The sequence below is a fragment of the Thermobia domestica genome, chromosome 10 (assembly GCF_964235325.1).
Source record: "Thermobia domestica chromosome 10, izTheDome1.hap1.1, whole genome shotgun sequence".
Taxonomy (NCBI): domain Eukaryota; kingdom Metazoa; phylum Arthropoda; class Insecta; order Zygentoma; family Lepismatidae; genus Thermobia; species Thermobia domestica.
Genome location: NC_137463.1, coordinates 14,456,212 through 14,474,606, shown reverse-complemented (window position 1 = coordinate 14,474,606; position 18,395 = coordinate 14,456,212). Strand labels below are relative to the sequence as shown.

The 18,395-nt window shown below is 35.6% G+C and overlaps 2 protein-coding genes and 1 long non-coding RNA gene across 7 annotated transcripts in view; 2 read left to right on the top strand and 1 right to left on the bottom strand.

The window, feature by feature from the left end:
• The window catches only part of LOC145661945 (uncharacterized), a 102,243-nt gene extending 101,454 nt beyond the window's left edge, over positions 1-789 (bottom strand). Inside the window, exon 1 of the long non-coding RNA XR_014126915.1 lies at positions 575-789. This is a non-coding gene — a long non-coding RNA (uncharacterized LOC145661945). The remainder of the gene's footprint in view (positions 1-574) is intronic.
• A 2,152-nt stretch (positions 790-2,941) lies between these two features.
• On the top strand, positions 2,942-8,975 carry LOC145661943 (uncharacterized). 3 transcript variants are annotated; one of them, XR_014126914.1, is made up of 2 exons: positions 2,942-3,350; positions 7,584-8,975. XR_014126914.1 is itself a non-coding variant. In XM_081727293.1 (2 exons), the coding sequence occupies exons 1-2, from the start codon at positions 4,385-4,387 to the stop codon at positions 7,820-7,822; spliced, it is 321 nt and encodes a 106-aa protein (XP_081583419.1). In that variant the 5' UTR covers positions 3,909-4,384; the 3' UTR covers positions 7,823-8,975. The 3 variants fall into 3 exon arrangements, 2 of the variants coding, with proteins under 2 accessions (XP_081583419.1, XP_081583420.1); XM_081727293.1 differs by lacking the exon at positions 2,942-3,350 and adding an exon at positions 3,909-4,466; XM_081727294.1 differs by lacking the exon at positions 2,942-3,350 and adding an exon at positions 3,909-4,470.
• Positions 8,976-10,836: 1,861 nt separating this feature from the next.
• On the top strand, positions 10,837-16,963 carry LOC145661942 (uncharacterized). 3 transcript variants are annotated; one of them, XR_014126913.1, is made up of 2 exons: positions 10,837-11,338; positions 15,572-16,963. XR_014126913.1 is itself a non-coding variant. In XM_081727291.1 (2 exons), exons 1-2 carry the CDS (start codon positions 12,373-12,375, stop codon positions 15,808-15,810), a joined length of 321 nt encoding a protein of 106 aa, XP_081583417.1. In that variant the 5' UTR covers positions 11,897-12,372; the 3' UTR covers positions 15,811-16,963. The 3 variants fall into 3 exon arrangements, 2 of the variants coding, with proteins under 2 accessions (XP_081583417.1, XP_081583418.1); XM_081727291.1 differs by lacking the exon at positions 10,837-11,338 and adding an exon at positions 11,897-12,454; XM_081727292.1 differs by lacking the exon at positions 10,837-11,338 and adding an exon at positions 11,897-12,458.
• The last annotated feature ends 1,432 nt before the right edge of the window (positions 16,964-18,395 follow it).

Below are 18,395 nucleotides of genomic sequence, written 5' to 3'. Positions count from 1 at the left end.
GTAATAGTATACATGAGAACGTCGTCATCTGCGTTTCTTCTGTGTTCTATTACCACTTCTACATGAAATACCATAAATTTTCTACGTAGTACAATACTAAGAAGTATCCAGGTGCACAAGACATGCGATATGCGTTAAATTCCCCCTCCCCTTACACACACATAGTCATAGATAAAGTACAAGGGCACTACACATGCAGATATGAAGTACAGGTACGTTCTGTTTTATTTTCGTATCAGTCGATAAGTAAATCAAAGTCGCGTTGTTACCCCCTTGGTAAGTTCGTAGATACTCAATGAATAATCCCTGAAAGTATGAGCGTCCAGCTCCTTCGGGAATTGACGCGGCTTTACGTATACTATATCCGTGGTTAATAACGCTGAATTTAATTGTACATGATATTAGGGAGTAAATCTACGTACTGCCCAAACTAATGGCTAAACTGCCCATGGCAGTATAATGTAAGTTTAGCTACGAGCCATATTTCGTTTCTGATTTCACTATAAAAATTATACAACACTGGAACTAGTCAGTACTATCACGTTTTAGTTACTCTTAATAGTCTAGTTATTACCTTCTATTTCCTGTAAATGCAAGGAAAGCTTAGATTTCCTTAAATTTCTAATTGGATTATAAATCCAAGACACGCCTCCTTCTATCAAAACTTCATCACAGTACATTAAAATACATCCGCGTTTTTGTGAGCAACACAAGATGACTATTTTCATGTCAAAATAGTCCCATGGTCCACTCAAGATTTTTCAATGTTTTCAATTTGCAAGAAGGTATTAAATTACGTAATAATTAATTTAGACGATATACAGATTTTTTTATATTTTTTTTTAGATATTAGCCCAAAACATTTTTATTCTGTTTCATATGCATACAAACAATTTTTTATTTACGCTGTAATAACTTCATGGCGCTTCAACCTTGGCATTACATTTTAGAGCAACCAACACATGTCGACACACATACGATTTAAACAAAATAGTTGCGATATTTGCTGCATATATTTGAATATCAATAAATGATTAAATGCTTACACTAGATTTAATGAAAATTTTGTAACAATCGATCAGTTATTGCTCCGAAAATAATATTTAATCTGCACTTTGTCCTATTCCTGTTAATCATCTCACAACAAGAGTGTTTAATATTGTTTAATTTCTCTAAAATGTAACAAAATACAAATGTGTTTGCCTTCATTCCTTTCGTCTCTATTTTCGCCTGTGTAAAGTTGCCCCCCCCCAAAAAAAAAAGTTTGGGCTACACTAGATCTTTATTGGGCCAGAAAGTACTTCATTTGGGCTGTTTGGGCTAGCAACTTTTAGCGTTTGGGTTAATCTCAAAGCTACAGCCTCACAAAGTTTGAGGGGCCAACTTCACGTTAGCCCCCCAAGTGTTTGGGCCAGACGAAATTTTTATTGTGCTGGATAGTACTTCGTTTGGGCTGATTGGGTCAGCAACTTTTAGCGTTTGGGCTGTTATAGTTTCCGAAATATGGACTATTTATTAAACTTTTTGAAAAGTTATTTTCCTGCTTCTTTTGTCGGGGTCAACTTCACTAATATGATATTTCTGACAAATACGCTTACTAGAATTGACAGTACTTTGTGTCGACTAGCAGTTTAGGGAGTTTCAAGATTTGGGCTATTTTTGAAACAGAATTAGAACTTCACAAGGTTTGGGGGGGGGCAACTTCACATTAGCCCCTAAGTGATTGGGCCAGACGAATTTTTCATTGGGCTGGATAGTACTTCGTTTGGGCTGATTGGGTCAGCAACTTTTAGCGTTCGGGCTATGATAGTTTCTGAAATTTGGGCTATTGAACTCTTTGAAAAGTTATTTTCCTGCTTCTTTTGTCGGGGTCAACTTCACTAACGTGATATTTCTGACAAATACTTTTACTAATTAGTTCTTTGAATGTTATTTTTAATGGAGATAATACTTGTGCCAATTAATTTGAGATAAATTAAGATACCAGTTACTATAAACTCAAATATACGATGTTTTCTTCGTCTTTATGTAATTCAATTTGGAATTTTTTTTCGTAAGATTTTGTTTAATGCTGCTCAATATGCAGATATCCAGATTTTAGTATTTCATTATACGAAATCCGGATTTCGGCTTTCGTCATTTCATTATCTGAAGTCCGTTTTCGGTTCTTGACATTTTATTATCCGAAATTCTAATTTCGGTTTCTGACATTTCATTAAATCGGAAATCCGGATTTCGGTTTCAGTTGAAATTCTAAATCCGGATTTTGTGAATCTCAATTTTTGACAGCGCTAATTTTGTGTAAGTAGTTATCGGCTTTAATCACCTAAATTCATTTTACTGGAAAATAATTACTGTCTTAATAAACTGTAAAAGCAATAACTTTACAATTGGAATGGTTATATACGGTAAACTAATCTATGAATAAGACACTGGTGAATATTATATATACTACATACATAACTGAATTGCGTCAAACCTTGAAGAATTATGTCCAAATAATTTTTATACCCATTCATTCTTTCCCTTTTACGTAAGCCTTTTGTGAATACGTGGATAATATATACCTGTGTTTGATCCAGAAAGCTCCAGGTATTGGTATTATTATTATTATTATTATTATTATTATTATTATTATTATTATTATTATTATTATTATTATTATTATTATTATTATTATTATTATTATTAACAATTCTTTCTAATTTTTAAGCCGAATATTCATCCACATTATATTGTATATAAGGAAAGCAAAGAAAGCAATCTTTTTTTCTCAGTTCGTTTATTTTAAAAGATTACGATGAGCACTTCATGTTTCTAGGGAAGTACTTGAATCCTTCTGCTCCACCTTGCTGAAAACGAAATACAAAATTATGAATTTGAAGTATAAAGCTTTTCTATATTTTTCGCCTATTTATAAAAGTATCAACGCAGATGGGTCAAGTTTTTGCTGGGGTCTTGGCAACCTTTGGTATTCTTACACATTTAGGGCCATATGCATAGTTATTCTGCAGGCTACTTAAGGGCCACGTACGTGACACTTCATAATTTGCGTTGCAGAGTTCTCCCACAGGGTCAAACTAGCCCGCAACCTCCCCGTACGTCAAGGGAAAGGCTACGGGAGCTTCAAAGCACCCCTTGGTAGCCCGTAGCAGTCTGTTTTGTTATAGAAGATGGATATGCTTGGTGCAAAATATCTATTTTATAATAATTTTGAAGATTTTATTCAACAAGTGGATGAAATATCTAGAAGATATGTAACATCTAGAATGTTCATTTTTTAGTACATCGATTGAATATAAGATCTGAAATGCAGCTGGCTGTCATTCTAGAGTTCTGATAAATATCAGGTGAGTGTTATGGTCATTTTCTTAATATATTAATATTTACAATATTGTTTAGGCAGAAATTTACGTTCAATATTAAACCAATATTACTGTTTATCAATGAAAATGTTTGGAATCATATTATTTCTGATTTTTCCCTGGATTAGGCAGCTAAGGATGTGTAAACTTTAAAGAAAAAATATGTTTGTGAAAATGACTACAGTAACATGTCCAACATAACATATATCAATTAAGAGGTAAATCTATGCCAATAGAAAATATCAAAGGTAAAAACAGAAATGTCACTTTAAAATCTGTAACCGAGCTAAATAAAGGGTTAAATTCCAAAGTTGGGCGTCCGTTTCCAGCAAAATTTTTAAAATTTACAGGAAAGATATGGATAATTTGATCGTTTGTGTGCTTGATAATGTATAAGAGTCTCGAAAAATCTGTTTATTTGTTATATATAAGCTGTTATAAACATGGGACTATACAGTGAGCGGAGGGAACTACTTGGCGCAAGGTAACCAAACAGTTGCATTGTGGGAAAGAAACGAGCATTTATGTTATCAACATGGTGAATGTATAAGGGCAATGAACTAACAGTTTTAACATTTGTGAAGCAATACGTTGATAAGGAGCAAAATCTTTTAAAAGTTTGTGAAGAGCACGGATTAATGAACCTAATAACAAATTGCAGAAAGTGTAGAAAGGAGATAACAGCGAAAAAACGTGGCGAAAGCGGACGCCAAGTTTTGGAATAAATGTCTAAATAAATTTAGGTAGAAATGGGAGTGCAGATTAAGAATACGGGGCCAATTTTGAAAATGAAAAGTAAAATGTGATAATTCAGAAAGGAAGAGAAACATTAAGTGTAAATAGAGAACATGTAACTCGTCTGAAGAGATAGAAACAGCGAAAAAAATGTAGTTCAGTACTATGGAGTCATAATACAAAGCTACCTATATTGAACAAGTACCACAAGTTAGTCCTTAGATTACACATTTGTTTTCCTTTATGCGCATATCCATCATCACTGACGTTCGTGTTCGATAAGGATGCCTGAACAGGTCGTTCAAGCTCGCCTTGCTCTGATTCGGAGTAGATGTAATGCTAGCTTGTGGTGGCCACGTAGCACAGGTTGGTGCGTGCTTTTGCACTTGTCTTTTTTGATATATAACAAGCTTGCAAGTATGCTATAAATCCGTGTGCAGTTAGTGGGTCATTTCAAATTAAGATCAGAAAATTTACCCAATTTACTAACCATTGTATAGTATATGTAATCAAAACGTTAGGCAAGTTTGTTAAGTTGAATTTAAACGATGGAACTATAATTTTAACCGATGTGATTTCCTTCTAAGGGCACCATTGCTTATAACTTTTGTTGGCGCCTTTCAACATATTCCTAGTAGGGTATCTGCATGCGCCAAGAAAAGAGTTGTTTAGAACGCATGATGACACTATTCTCATGAAGAAATGAGTCACTGTTGTATAAATTTAACTCCATATTCTTAATCTGTACGGAAATAAATGATGTAACGTCACTATCATATAATCTACCCAATGTGCTGCAAGCTCTTTACATACTCCAATATGTTTATGAGTACCTTAAAGTCTTAATAGCAAAAAGCGCCCGCCTCTGTCCTTCTGCGCCCCCTAAGGATGTCTGACTACTTTTTTAGCATCATCTACCCAGTAGGTTAGCTAATAGCCCATCATTCAGGCATACATAGTAAAGTAAAAGACTACTAATAAAATAAGGCATTAGAATACAAACTTCAGGTAATGTACACTAAAGATTAGTCGCACCACTTTCGTAATAAAAAACAATTCACATTTGGTTGATTGTTCGTTTTTGCAGCTGGCAAAGAAGTGTTTTTCTTAAAAACTGCATGTAGAACAATGTGTAAACGATGTTTGAAGTAGTGGGTTTTTATTCAATTTAATACATATCAAAGCATATATGAGTAATCACGTAAGTAACTATTTTAAAAGCTAAGGAAAACTGTCCACACCTAAGTGCAACTAATGTAATCCAGTTGGTATGCATTACTGAGCAAAATGTGTACGCAGTAGCTGTAGACACCGAACTCAAAACATGTTAGTACCGGTAAGCATACACATCAAGGAAGTTGTTTGCAAGTATCAGGTTGTCTAAAAATTTTGAGCCTTTGTAGGGTAGAATTGAGAGTATGTTAGTTGTGATTAGAAAATATTACGAAACCACATTTACACCAGTTTAGTCAATGCTTTTTGTCATTTCTCCGGTAACACCATAATCCAGTTGCTACAGAGCTTCTGTAGTTTCTGGTTAAAAATTGTGACACATGGTTTCAACAGATTTCTTTTTAAATCTAACTTAAAAACACTGCTCAAGGAGTTTTCCAGATACCGAAACATACCGAAAAAACAATAGTCTGATAGTGCCATGTCCGTGCTATACGGTGGATACATTCATGTTATACGGTAGCAAGAAAGCTTTCGGCCAGTTGGTGCGTGCTTGGTTTTTGGCTTTCTACGCTTGCTGTATTAACACGTGCTTTCATACAATCTACCTTTTGTTGTATTTGTATGCGATATTTTAGATCATTCGCAGAGCGTCATATCATTACTGGTCGTTCATTGTCTTATGGGCTTGCTGTCAGCGTAAAACTCTTGAGAACCTTGAATGGAACACTTAATCCAAGGTTGCACCCATATAACTTTGTTACTGGAATCCAGTTTGTAGCATGCTTGCATGCTTTCCAATCAAGCCGGATGCAAGCTTACCGATTTCCAATGCAAGCTTACAGTAAGCAGTTTGCAAGTTGTCTCTGCTCTTATGGTCATATATTCTGAACCGAGTTCTCTCAGTTTCTGACAGACCAAGTATGTAAGCGCTCTAATGATGTTAGCCTGGTTTACCACACTCTTTCTGTTGATAAGTTCCGGTCGTTTAATTTGAATTCCTAGGCACACTCGCACTAATTGTCGACAATTCAGGTCCGAGTATCGTTCTGCCCGACATCATCAGTTCGTGGTGCAAGATACTCTTTCAATTCCATCAAACGCACGGCTTAATCTACCGGGGCGAAGTGTAAGCTTTGCCACAGATTGTAAAACTTCTGGTCTCTTCGACTTCAATCTTTCTTTTATATTGGTGTTATAGGTTATCTGCTTTTCATCACTTGTGATCAACTGTATCAGAAATGGCTCGAATTCGTTACGTTTCAGTAAGATTCTCAGATAGAAATTTAATCGTGTATATCTCTTTGAGTCAGATTATATGCCACCCAAGTGTCGAGCTCTCTTTCTACTTAACTTTATCCAAATGATTTAATACTATTTGATGATGGATATTAGGTCATTGGTGATGTCATTACTGCTTATATGCCGATCATATTCCTGGACTTTTCCCAGAATATCATCCATTTTTTCTGTGATTGGTCGCTCACAGCGAGTGGCATTCTGGACATCAAAATTTCTGGAATCTAAAGCGACTGAATTGTGTTTTTGCTGTTTTTTCTAACGTATCTTGTTCATAAACAACATTAATTTATTCGCAGGCCTGCGAAGCATTTACATCTTTATCGCAATAAAAGCGTAATGCAGCTTTGCCGAAAGCACACTAATTTTCACGACATAATGTCTTACGTCTGAATGAGAGAATATCGATACATTTTGCATATACTTGCTTCAACCGTCGGCTAACGAATGATGTTAAGCCTTACTCGCTGAGACTCATATAATCTGAGATTTGGGATACTCACGCCATCTTTTGTACAAAAGGCTCACTATTTTTGAACCTGATACTGAAATTATGCCCCTATTACATCAGGACTTGAGATTCATAACAGCAAACTGTTATAGGTCTTCTATTGGCCCTTTATCAATGCATTTTCTACTACTATACCGCTCACTAAAACGTTTCTTGGGAGTAAATGGGAGTACCCCGAGAAAACCCACGGACACGATGTTCTCCACGACAAAGTTACTTGGTCGGGGATGAAACCAAGGACCCTACGCACCAGAGGTAAGTGCTCTACCGCTATGCCTTCTGCCCCCTATAGCCATGTTCTAGTGAGCAGTGTAGTAGTAGAATAAACATTGATAAATGGTTCCGGGAATGCCTGAAATACATTGCTGAATAAATCTCAAGTGATGTAATGCAAAGTAGAATCAATTTTCTAATACTTAATTTTTTAAAAATATGAAATTTTATGTATCATATTACTTTTGTACCTAAAATGTGAATTATATCTTTTTCAATCCTTTCAGGCAGTGGGGAATTTCGGAATGGATATCATGGACAGTGTTGCATGTATCTCACTAAAATGCATGACAACAGTTTTCCAAAAGAGTACTTTAAAAGAAAGTTGGAAGAAGATTGGATGTGGTGTCCTCTACTCTGTGACTATGGGTATCCGTATAGAACACTCACTCCCATCGTTAACTCCGAGAGAGAGAGGCTTAGTGGAGATATAAAGAATTTAATCACAAGAGGACAACAAATGTAGCTGAATGATAATTTGGAATGTGAAAAATAAATTTTCGTGTTTGAAGAAGGAATTGTCTGTAGAAGTAGAAACAGCAATTGTAAAGTTTTACATTGTACAAACTTTGCACTTTATAGACTAAAATTGATTTAAACTAGTCGCAGAGTAAAACAATAAGTTTATTGAAAAATATTAACGTGTAACAGTTTCGCACTCTATCCAGTTTGGCTTCATAGCAAAATATATTATTGTAAATTAATTGATGGGCTTACTTCTTGGTGGTGGTGATGATAATGATGAGGCCATAGAAATTGAACGTTTTCTGTGAAATATGTTTAGATTGTAAAATAAATAACAATAAATTAGTCTATCGAAATGTATGTAAATGTTATTTTCAATCTTCGAAGTTTAACCTTTTAAATGGCCTTATTTTATTTGATTGTATTGCATTTTTAGTGTTCTCCCTCTATGCTTCTATCCTGTCGGCTAAGTAAGACCATGAGAAATAAAATATAATAATAAAATAAATGGTCAGAGGCATTACATGATGTGCATATTCTATCCTGCAGTTGTCCCAGCCCGCTTAAACATGTTTTATTCATACTTCTCTTAGAAGAGTGAAATTCTAAATATAGATCACAGGTTATCATTAACTACATACAGAACTCTCTGGAATTGTTCATATAGATATCCATGTAGGTTTTTTTTATATAAATATTTTGGGTTTTGGTTGTATGTCATATGGTGCATCCAGTGCACAAAAGAATCAAGTACTTTGGTTTTTGTTAATTTTAGATGCATTTCATGTTTGAGATATTTGACTGAAGTTCCTTTCATTGTTTATAGATTCATATCCAGATATTGTAAATAATTTTTGAATAAAAAAGTTTTGGTTTTAACCATGTACATAAAAGTACCTACAAACAGTATGTCTTACTTTCTCAGATTTCTGAAGACTTGATTCGTTGTGCTCTGAAAGCCTCATAATATTCGTAAGAGATCACCAAAAAAACAATAAATTTATTTGTTCACGAATTATTATCATAATGATTTTTTTTGTTAGCGCATGTCCATAAGAAAGGTTAAATGATGGCACGAGAAAATTCACTGATTATCTCCTGATATGTTCTGCTGTCTTATTTTCTTGAGTATTATGCATCTACTGTGTACAAATTTATAATATGCATGCATACACACTTAGCTATATAGCGTGAAGACGTCAAGTACGAAAATCACGCACAAGACTCTGCAAGATGTCCAGGAGTATTTTTTTTCTATAGTTCAGTTTAAAACAAAGGGAATTTGAGGAACTGAGCTCGGGTGTAATCTTAGGAGTAGGCGAAATAACAATGATAGTTTTATGTGGAAAGTAACAAGAGTGTGAGAAACACTCCCATACCCTGTGCTAGATGGTCCCAAGAAATAGCTTTGAGTCACAATCGCATAGGAATGGATCTCACTGCTTAAAACCGTTTTTACGATATCAGATGACACATGCTTAAAATGAAGAAGGGGTCCAGTATTTGGAAATTTCCAGGTGAAATCTGTCACGTCTCAACAAATGAGTATGCAGAATAGTTACTTTACTCAGGCGACATAGCTGAAAAGTAATAGTGAAGAATTCACCCAGCAAATATGAACACTATGTACAAAGTAATCTTCACAGAAGGAGCAATTGTGGACTGTCAAGGATGACGTGCTCTTTATTGTTTTCGGAGGTGTTGTTACAGGCTTACAACCTGAAACGTGTCAAGCTAGAAAGGAACAGCAATATTAAGAGAAATTATATAGGTCACTTGTAACAATAGAAACGGTTCACTGCTTCCAATTGTAATCAAAACTAGCTTGTAGTGGCCACCTTTAACAAATTAGTATTTTTCGAGCACACCTTGTACGCGTATACGTACCACCGCTAATGTGCCTCTTCGCTATGGACACAAACGAGTAGGTGGATAGCACCCTAGTAATATATATGTAACACTTCTAAGATATTTGCATCAAATTTTGCGAAGAAAATGTGTTTATAGCTATGGGTTAACTGCTATATCGCCGGACCAATCTTAGAAAATTTACCAGATGAATTGGAGAATTCAGTTTGGTTTGTGAAGAAAAGTAAATGAAAGCCAGGTGAAGGTGAATAGTTGAAGTTAAGAAAATACTAGTTGTTTTTGATGTTGTAAACGGCACTATATGTGGAGGCGGAAGGAACTATTTGGCGGAGAGGTACACTTGTTATTATTTACGGGAGAAGCAGTGTGCAAATGGTGCTTAAATGGCCAGATTGTCATACATCGTGTTTGCGTTTTATCGAATTGTACAAAAATAAGGAGGGTCAGTTGTTGAAATTGTGTGAAAGGCATGGTCAACTAAACAGGTGGACAGATTATCGTAAGTGTGGAAATGAAACTGCTGAAAGGAAGAGGAACCTCTAAGCAAACCTAATGTAATCTAACCTAATTTAGTACATTTTGGTACTGTTGGGATGGCGTTTAGTATCTCCCTCAAAGCTATGTGACACATAAGCAATGCAGTTTATGACATATAAAATGTTTTACTACCATCCTCGTTTATATGTATATCCACCGCCGTTGACGCGCCTACTCCCTCGAATTATAAAATACAATTCTCATAATTACTAATAGACGATTTCGTAAAAAAAAAAAAAAAGAAAAAAATCAGCAATTTGTTTCTACTGTTGCTCCTATTGTAAATCTACACCCTCATACGTGTGCTGCCTACATAACCATTATTTTTCCTTTAAGATTTAAATTTCATCTCAAAATCAAATCAAAAGAAAAAGATAGTGTTTCTAATCTGCTGCATTTATTAATTTCTCATTTTCCGTTACTTTTTTTATTATTATTTCAACAACTTCATAAAAGTTTCTTGCGTTTGTTGTATGTGGCACGCATTTTACCATTGTAGTTGCTGAATGCCATATTTACACTTCCACCGAGTAGAATTGAGCTTCGGAGCATTTACCTTCAACTTTTTTTGACACAATTTTAGCCTCGCCCGAGGTGTAGCTAGACAAACCAACCCTCAGTGTTAACCGTACCTGAGGGATCACTTTGGAAGCTTTATGCAATGCATAGTCAAGGGGAAGGTTGAGGTGTCCCACAGGTACGGTTCGTCTAGGGGAGCCCTACGGGCTCGACTATGCATATGGCGCTTAGGGCCATATGCATAGTTATTCTGCAGGCTACTTAAGGGCCACGTACGTGACACTTCATAATTTGCGTTGCAGAGTTCTCCCACAGGGTCAAACTAGCCCGCAACCTCCCCGTACGTCAAGGGAAAGGCTACGGGAGCTTCAAAGCACCCCTTGGTAGCCCGTAGCAGTCTGTTTTGTTATAGAAGATGGATATGCTTGGTGCAAAATATCTATTTTATAATAATTTTGAAGATTTTATTCAACAAGTGGATGAAATATCTAGAAGATATGTAACATCTAGAATGTTCATTTTTTAGTACATCGATTGAATATAAGATCTGAAATGCAGCTGGCTGTCATTCTAGAGTTCTGATAAATATCAGGTGAGTGTTATGGTCATTTTCTTAATATATTAATATTTACAATATTGTTTAGGCAGAAATTTACGTTCAATATTAAACCAATATTACTGTTTATCAATGAAAATGTTTGGAATCATATTATTTCTGATTTTTCCCTGGATTAGGCAGCTAAGGATGTGTAAACTTTAAAGAAAAAATATGTTTGTGAAAATGACTACAGTAACATGTCCAACATAACATATATCAATTAAGAGGTAAATCTATGCCAATAGAAAATATCAAAGGTAAAAACAGAAATGTCACTTTAAAATCTGTAACCGAGCTAAATAAAGGGTTAAATTCCAAAGTTGGGCGTCCGTTTCCAGCAAAATTTTTAAAATTTACAGGAAAGATATGGATAATTTGATCGTTTGTGTGCTTGATAATGTATAAGAGTCTCGAAAAATCTGTTTATTTGTTATATATAAGCTGTTATAAACATGGGACTATACAGTGAGCGGAGGGAACTACTTGGCGCAAGGTAACCAAACAGTTGCATTGTGGGAAAGAAACGAGCATTTATGTTATCAACATGGTGAATGTATAAGGGCAATGAACTAACAGTTTTAACATTTGTGAAGCAATACGTTGATAAGGAGCAAAATCTTTTAAAAGTTTGTGAAGAGCACGGATTAATGAACCTAATAACAAATTGCAGAAAGTGTAGAAAGGAGATAACAGCGAAAAAACGTGGCGAAAGCGGACGCCAAGTTTTGGAATAAATGTCTAAATAAATTTAGGTAGAAATGGGAGTGCAGATTAAGAATACGGGGCCAATTTTGAAAATGAAAAGTAAAATGTGATAATTCAGAAAGGAAGAGAAACATTAAGTGTAAATAGAGAACATGTAACTCGTCTGAAGAGATAGAAACAGCGAAAAAAATGTAGTTCAGTACTATGGAGTCATAATACAAAGCTACCTATATTGAACAAGTACCACAAGTTAGTCCTTAGATTACACATTTGTTTTCCTTTATGCGCATATCCATCATCACTGACGTTCGTGTTCGATAAGGATGCCTGAACAGGTCGTTCAAGCTCGCCTTGCTCTGATTCGGAGTAGATGTAATGCTAGCTTGTGGTGGCCACGTAGCACAGGTTGGTGCGTGCTTTTGCACTTGTCTTTTTTGATATATAACAAGCTTGCAAGTATGCTATAAATCCGTGTGCAGTTAGTGGGTCATTTCAAATTAAGATCAGAAAATTTACCCAATTTACTAACCATTGTATAGTATATGTAATCAAAACGTTAGGCAAGTTTGTTAAGTTGAATTTAAACGATGGAACTATAATTTTAACCGATGTGATTTCCTTCTAAGGGCACCATTGCTTATAACTTTTGTTGGCGCCTTTCAACATATTCCTAGTAGGGTATCTGCATGCGCCAAGAAAAGAGTTGTTTAGAACGCATGATGACACTATTCTCATGAAGAAATGAGTCACTGTTGTATAAATTTAACTCCATATTCTTAATCTGTACGGAAATAAATGATGTAACGTCACTATCATATAATCTACCCAATGTGCTGCAAGCTCTTTACATACTCCAATATGTTTATGAGTACCTTAAAGTCTTAATAGCAAAAAGCGCCCGCCTCTGTCCTTCTGCGCCCCCTAAGGATGTCTGACTACTTTTTTAGCATCATCTACCCAGTAGGTTAGCTAATAGCCCATCATTCAGGCATACATAGTAAAGTAAAAGACTACTAATAAAATAAGGCATTAGAATACAAACTTCAGGTAATGTACACTAAAGATTAGTCGCACCACTTTCGTAATAAAAAACAATTCACATTTGGTTGATTGTTCGTTTTTGCAGCTGGCAAAGAAGTGTTTTTCTTAAAAACTGCATGTAGAACAATGTGTAAACGATGTTTGAAGTAGTGGGTTTTTATTCAATTTAATACATATCAAAGCATATATGAGTAATCACGTAAGTAACTATTTTAAAAGCTAAGGAAAACTGTCCACACCTAAGTGCAACTAATGTAATCCAGTTGGTATGCATTACTGAGCAAAATGTGTACGCAGTAGCTGTAGACACCGAACTCAAAACATGTTAGTACCGGTAAGCATACACATCAAGGAAGTTGTTTGCAAGTATCAGGTTGTCTAAAAATTTTGAGCCTTTGTAGGGTAGAATTGAGAGTATGTTAGTTGTGATTAGAAAATATTACGAAACCACATTTACACCAGTTTAGTCAATGCTTTTTGTCATTTCTCCGGTAACACCATAATCCAGTTGCTACAGAGCTTCTGTAGTTTCTGGTTAAAAATTGTGACACATGGTTTCAACAGATTTCTTTTTAAATCTAACTTAAAAACACTGCTCAAGGAGTTTTCCAGATACCGAAACATACCGAAAAAACAATAGTCTGATAGTGCCATGTCCGTGCTATACGGTGGATACATTCATGTTATACGGTAGCAAGAAAGCTTTCGGCCAGTTGGTGCGTGCTTGGTTTTTGGCTTTCTACGCTTGCTGTATTAACACGTGCTTTCATACAATCTACCTTTTGTTGTATTTGTATGCGATATTTTAGATCATTCGCAGAGCGTCATATCATTACTGGTCGTTCATTGTCTTATGGGCTTGCTGTCAGCGTAAAACTCTTGAGAACCTTGAATGGAACACTTAATCCAAGGTTGCACCCATATAACTTTGTTACTGGAATCCAGTTTGTAGCATGCTTGCATGCTTTCCAATCAAGCCGGATGCAAGCTTACCGATTTCCAATGCAAGCTTACAGTAAGCAGTTTGCAAGTTGTCTCTGCTCTTATGGTCATATATTCTGAACCGAGTTCTCTCAGTTTCTGACAGACCAAGTATGTAAGCGCTCTAATGATGTTAGCCTGGTTTACCACACTCTTTCTGTTGATAAGTTCCGGTCGTTTAATTTGAATTCCTAGGCACACTCGCACTAATTGTCGACAATTCAGGTCCGAGTATCGTTCTGCCCGACATCATCAGTTCGTGGTGCAAGATACTCTTTCAATTCCATCAAACGCACGGCTTAATCTACCGGGGCGAAGTGTAAGCTTTGCCACAGATTGTAAAACTTCTGGTCTCTTCGACTTCAATCTTTCTTTTATATTGGTGTTATAGGTTATCTGCTTTTCATCACTTGTGATCAACTGTATCAGAAATGGCTCGAATTCGTTACGTTTCAGTAAGATTCTCAGATAGAAATTTAATCGTGTATATCTCTTTGAGTCAGATTATATGCCACCCAAGTGTCGAGCTCTCTTTCTACTTAACTTTATCCAAATGATTTAATACTATTTGATGATGGATATTAGGTCATTGGTGATGTCATTACTGCTTATATGCCGATCATATTCCTGGACTTTTCCCAGAATATCATCCATTTTTTCTGTGATTGGTCGCTCACAGCGAGTGGCATTCTGGACATCAAAATTTCTGGAATCTAAAGCGACTGAATTGTGTTTTTGCTGTTTTTTCTAACGTATCTTGTTCATAAACAACATTAATTTATTCGCAGGCCTGCGAAGCATTTACATCTTTATCGCAATAAAAGCGTAATGCAGCTTTGCCGAAAGCACACTAATTTTCACGACATAATGTCTTACGTCTGAATGAGAGAATATCGATACATTTTGCATATACTTGCTTCAACCGTCGGCTAACGAATGATGTTAAGCCTTACTCGCTGAGACTCATATAATCTGAGATTTGGGATACTCACGCCATCTTTTGTACAAAAGGCTCACTATTTTTGAACCTGATACTGAAATTATGCCCCTATTACATCAGGACTTGAGATTCATAACAGCAAACTGTTATAGGTCTTCTATTGGCCCTTTATCAATGCATTTTCTACTACTATACCGCTCACTAAAACGTTTCTTGGGAGTAAATGGGAGTACCCCGAGAAAACCCACGGACACGATGTTCTCCACGACAAAGTTACTTGGTCGGGGATGAAACCAAGGACCCTACGCACCAGAGGTAAGTGCTCTACCGCTATGCCTTCTGCCCCCTATAGCCATGTTCTAGTGAGCAGTGTAGTAGTAGAATAAACATTGATAAATGGTTCCGGGAATGCCTGAAATACATTGCTGAATAAATCTCAAGTGATGTAATGCAAAGTAGAATCAATTTTCTAATACTTAATTTTTTAAAAATATGAAATTTTATGTATCATATTACTTTTGTACCTAAAATGTGAATTATATCTTTTTCAATCCTTTCAGGCAGTGGGGAATTTCGGAATGGATATCATGGACAGTGTTGCATGTATCTCACTAAAATGCATGACAACAGTTTTCCAAAAGAGTACTTTAAAAGAAAGTTGGAAGAAGATTGGATGTGGTGTCCTCTACTCTGTGACTATGGGTATCCGTATAGAACACTCACTCCCATCGTTAACTCCGAGAGAGAGAGGCTTAGTGGAGATATAAAGAATTTAATCACAAGAGGACAACAAATGTAGCTGAATGATAATTTGGAATGTGAAAAATAAATTTTCGTGTTTGAAGAAGGAATTGTCTGTAGAAGTAGAAACAGCAATTGTAAAGTTTTACATTGTACAAACTTTGCACTTTATAGACTAAAATTGATTTAAACTAGTCGCAGAGTAAAACAATAAGTTTATTGAAAAATATTAACGTGTAACAGTTTCGCACTCTATCCAGTTTGGCTTCATAGCAAAATATATTATTGTAAATTAATTGATGGGCTTACTTCTTGGTGGTGGTGATGATAATGATGAGGCCATAGAAATTGAACGTTTTCTGTGAAATATGTTTAGATTGTAAAATAAATAACAATAAATTAGTCTATCGAAATGTATGTAAATGTTATTTTCAATCTTCGAAGTTTAACCTTTTAAATGGCCTTATTTTATTTGATTGTATTGCATTTTTAGTGTTCTCCCTCTATGCTTCTATCCTGTCGGCTAAGTAAGACCATGAGAAATAAAATATAATAATAAAATAAATGGTCAGAGGCATTACATGATGTGCATATTCTATCCTGCAGTTGTCCCAGCCCGCTTAAACATGTTTTATTCATACTTCTCTTAGAAGAGTGAAATTCTAAATATAGATCACAGGTTATCATTAACTACATACAGAACTCTCTGGAATTGTTCATATAGATATCCATGTAGGTTTTTTTTATATAAATATTTTGGGTTTTGGTTGTATGTCATATGGTGCATCCAGTGCACAAAAGAATCAAGTACTTTGGTTTTTGTTAATTTTAGATGCATTTCATGTTTGAGATATTTGACTGAAGTTCCTTTCATTGTTTATAGATTCATATCCAGATATTGTAAATAATTTTTGAATAAAAAAGTTTTGGTTTTAACCATGTACATAAAAGTACCTACAAACAGTATGTCTTACTTTCTCAGATTTCTGAAGACTTGATTCGTTGTGCTCTGAAAGCCTCATAATATTCGTAAGAGATCACCAAAAAAACAATAAATTTATTTGTTCACGAATTATTATCATAATGATTTTTTTTGTTAGCGCATGTCCATAAGAAAGGTTAAATGATGGCACGAGAAAATTCACTGATTATCTCCTGATATGTTCTGCTGTCTTATTTTCTTGAGTATTATGCATCTACTGTGTACAAATTTATAATATGCATGCATACACACTTAGCTATATAGCGTGAAGACGTCAAGTACGAAAATCACGCACAAGACTCTGCAAGATGTCCAGGAGTATTTTTTTTCTATAGTTCAGTTTAAAACAAAGGGAATTTGAGGAACTGAGCTCGGGTGTAATCTTAGGAGTAGGCGAAATAACAATGATAGTTTTATGTGGAAAGTAACAAGAGTGTGAGAAACACTCCCATACCCTGTGCTAGATGGTCCCAAGAAATAGCTTTGAGTCACAATCGCATAGGAATGGATCTCACTGCTTAAAACCGTTTTTACGATATCAGATGACACATGCTTAAAATGAAGAAGGGGTCCAGTATTTGGAAATTTCCAGGTGAAATCTGTCACGTCTCAACAAATGAGTATGCAGAATAGTTACTTTACTCAGGCGACATAGCTGAAAAGTAATAGTGAAGAATTCACCCAGCAAATATGAACACTATGTACAAAGTAATCTTCACAGAAGGAGCAATTGTGGACTGTCAAGGATGACGTGCTCTTTATTGTTTTCGGAGGTGTTGTTACAGGCTTACAACCTGAAACGTGTCAAGCTAGAAAGGAACAGCAATATTAAGAGAAATTATATAGGTCACTTGTAACAATAGAAACGGTTCACTGCTTCCAATTGTAATCAAAACTAGCTTGTAGTGGCCACCTTTAACAAATTAGTATTTTTCGAGCACACCTTGTACGCGTATACGTACCACCGCTAATGTGCCTCTTCGCTATGGACACAAACGAGTAGGTGGATAGCACCCTAGTAATATATATGTAACACTTCTAAGATATTTGCATCAAATTTTGCGAAGAAAATGTGTTTATAGCTATGGGTTAACTGCTATATCGCCGGACCAATCTTAGAAAATTTACCAGATGAATTGGAGAATTCAGTTTGGTTTGTGAAGAAAAGTAAATGAAAGCCAGGTGAAGGTGAATAGTTGAAGTTAAGAAAATACTAGTTGTTTTTGATGTTGTAAACGGCACTATATGTGGAGGCGGAAGGAACTATTTGGCGGAGAGGTACACTTGTTATTATTTACGGGAGAAGCAGTGTGCAAATGGTGCTTAAATGGCCAGATTGTCATACATCGTGTTTGCGTTTTATCGAATTGTACAAAAATAAGGAGGGTCAGTTGTTGAAATTGTGTGAAAGGCATGGTCAACTAAACAGGTGGACAGATTATCGTAAGTGTGGAAATGAAACTGCTGAAAGGAAGAGGAACCTCTAAGCAAACCTAATGTAATCTAACCTAATTTAGTACATTTTGGTACTGTTGGGATGGCGTTTAGTATCTCCCTCAAAGCTATGTGACACATAAGCAATGCAGTTTATGACATATAAAATGTTTTACTACCATCCTCGTTTATATGTATATCCACCGCCGTTGACGCGCCTACTCCCT

Coding starts and splice junctions, on each gene's coding strand:
- LOC145661943 (XM_081727293.1), top strand. CDS start 4,385: ATGCCTGAACAGGTCGTTCAAGCTCGCCTTGCTCTGATTCGGAGTAGA. Junction 4,467..7,583: donor GTGGTGGCCACGTAGCACAG/GTTGGTGCGTGC, acceptor CAATCCTTTCAG/GCAGTGGGGAATTTCGGAAT.
- LOC145661942 (XM_081727291.1), top strand. CDS start 12,373: ATGCCTGAACAGGTCGTTCAAGCTCGCCTTGCTCTGATTCGGAGTAGA. Junction 12,455..15,571: donor GTGGTGGCCACGTAGCACAG/GTTGGTGCGTGC, acceptor CAATCCTTTCAG/GCAGTGGGGAATTTCGGAAT.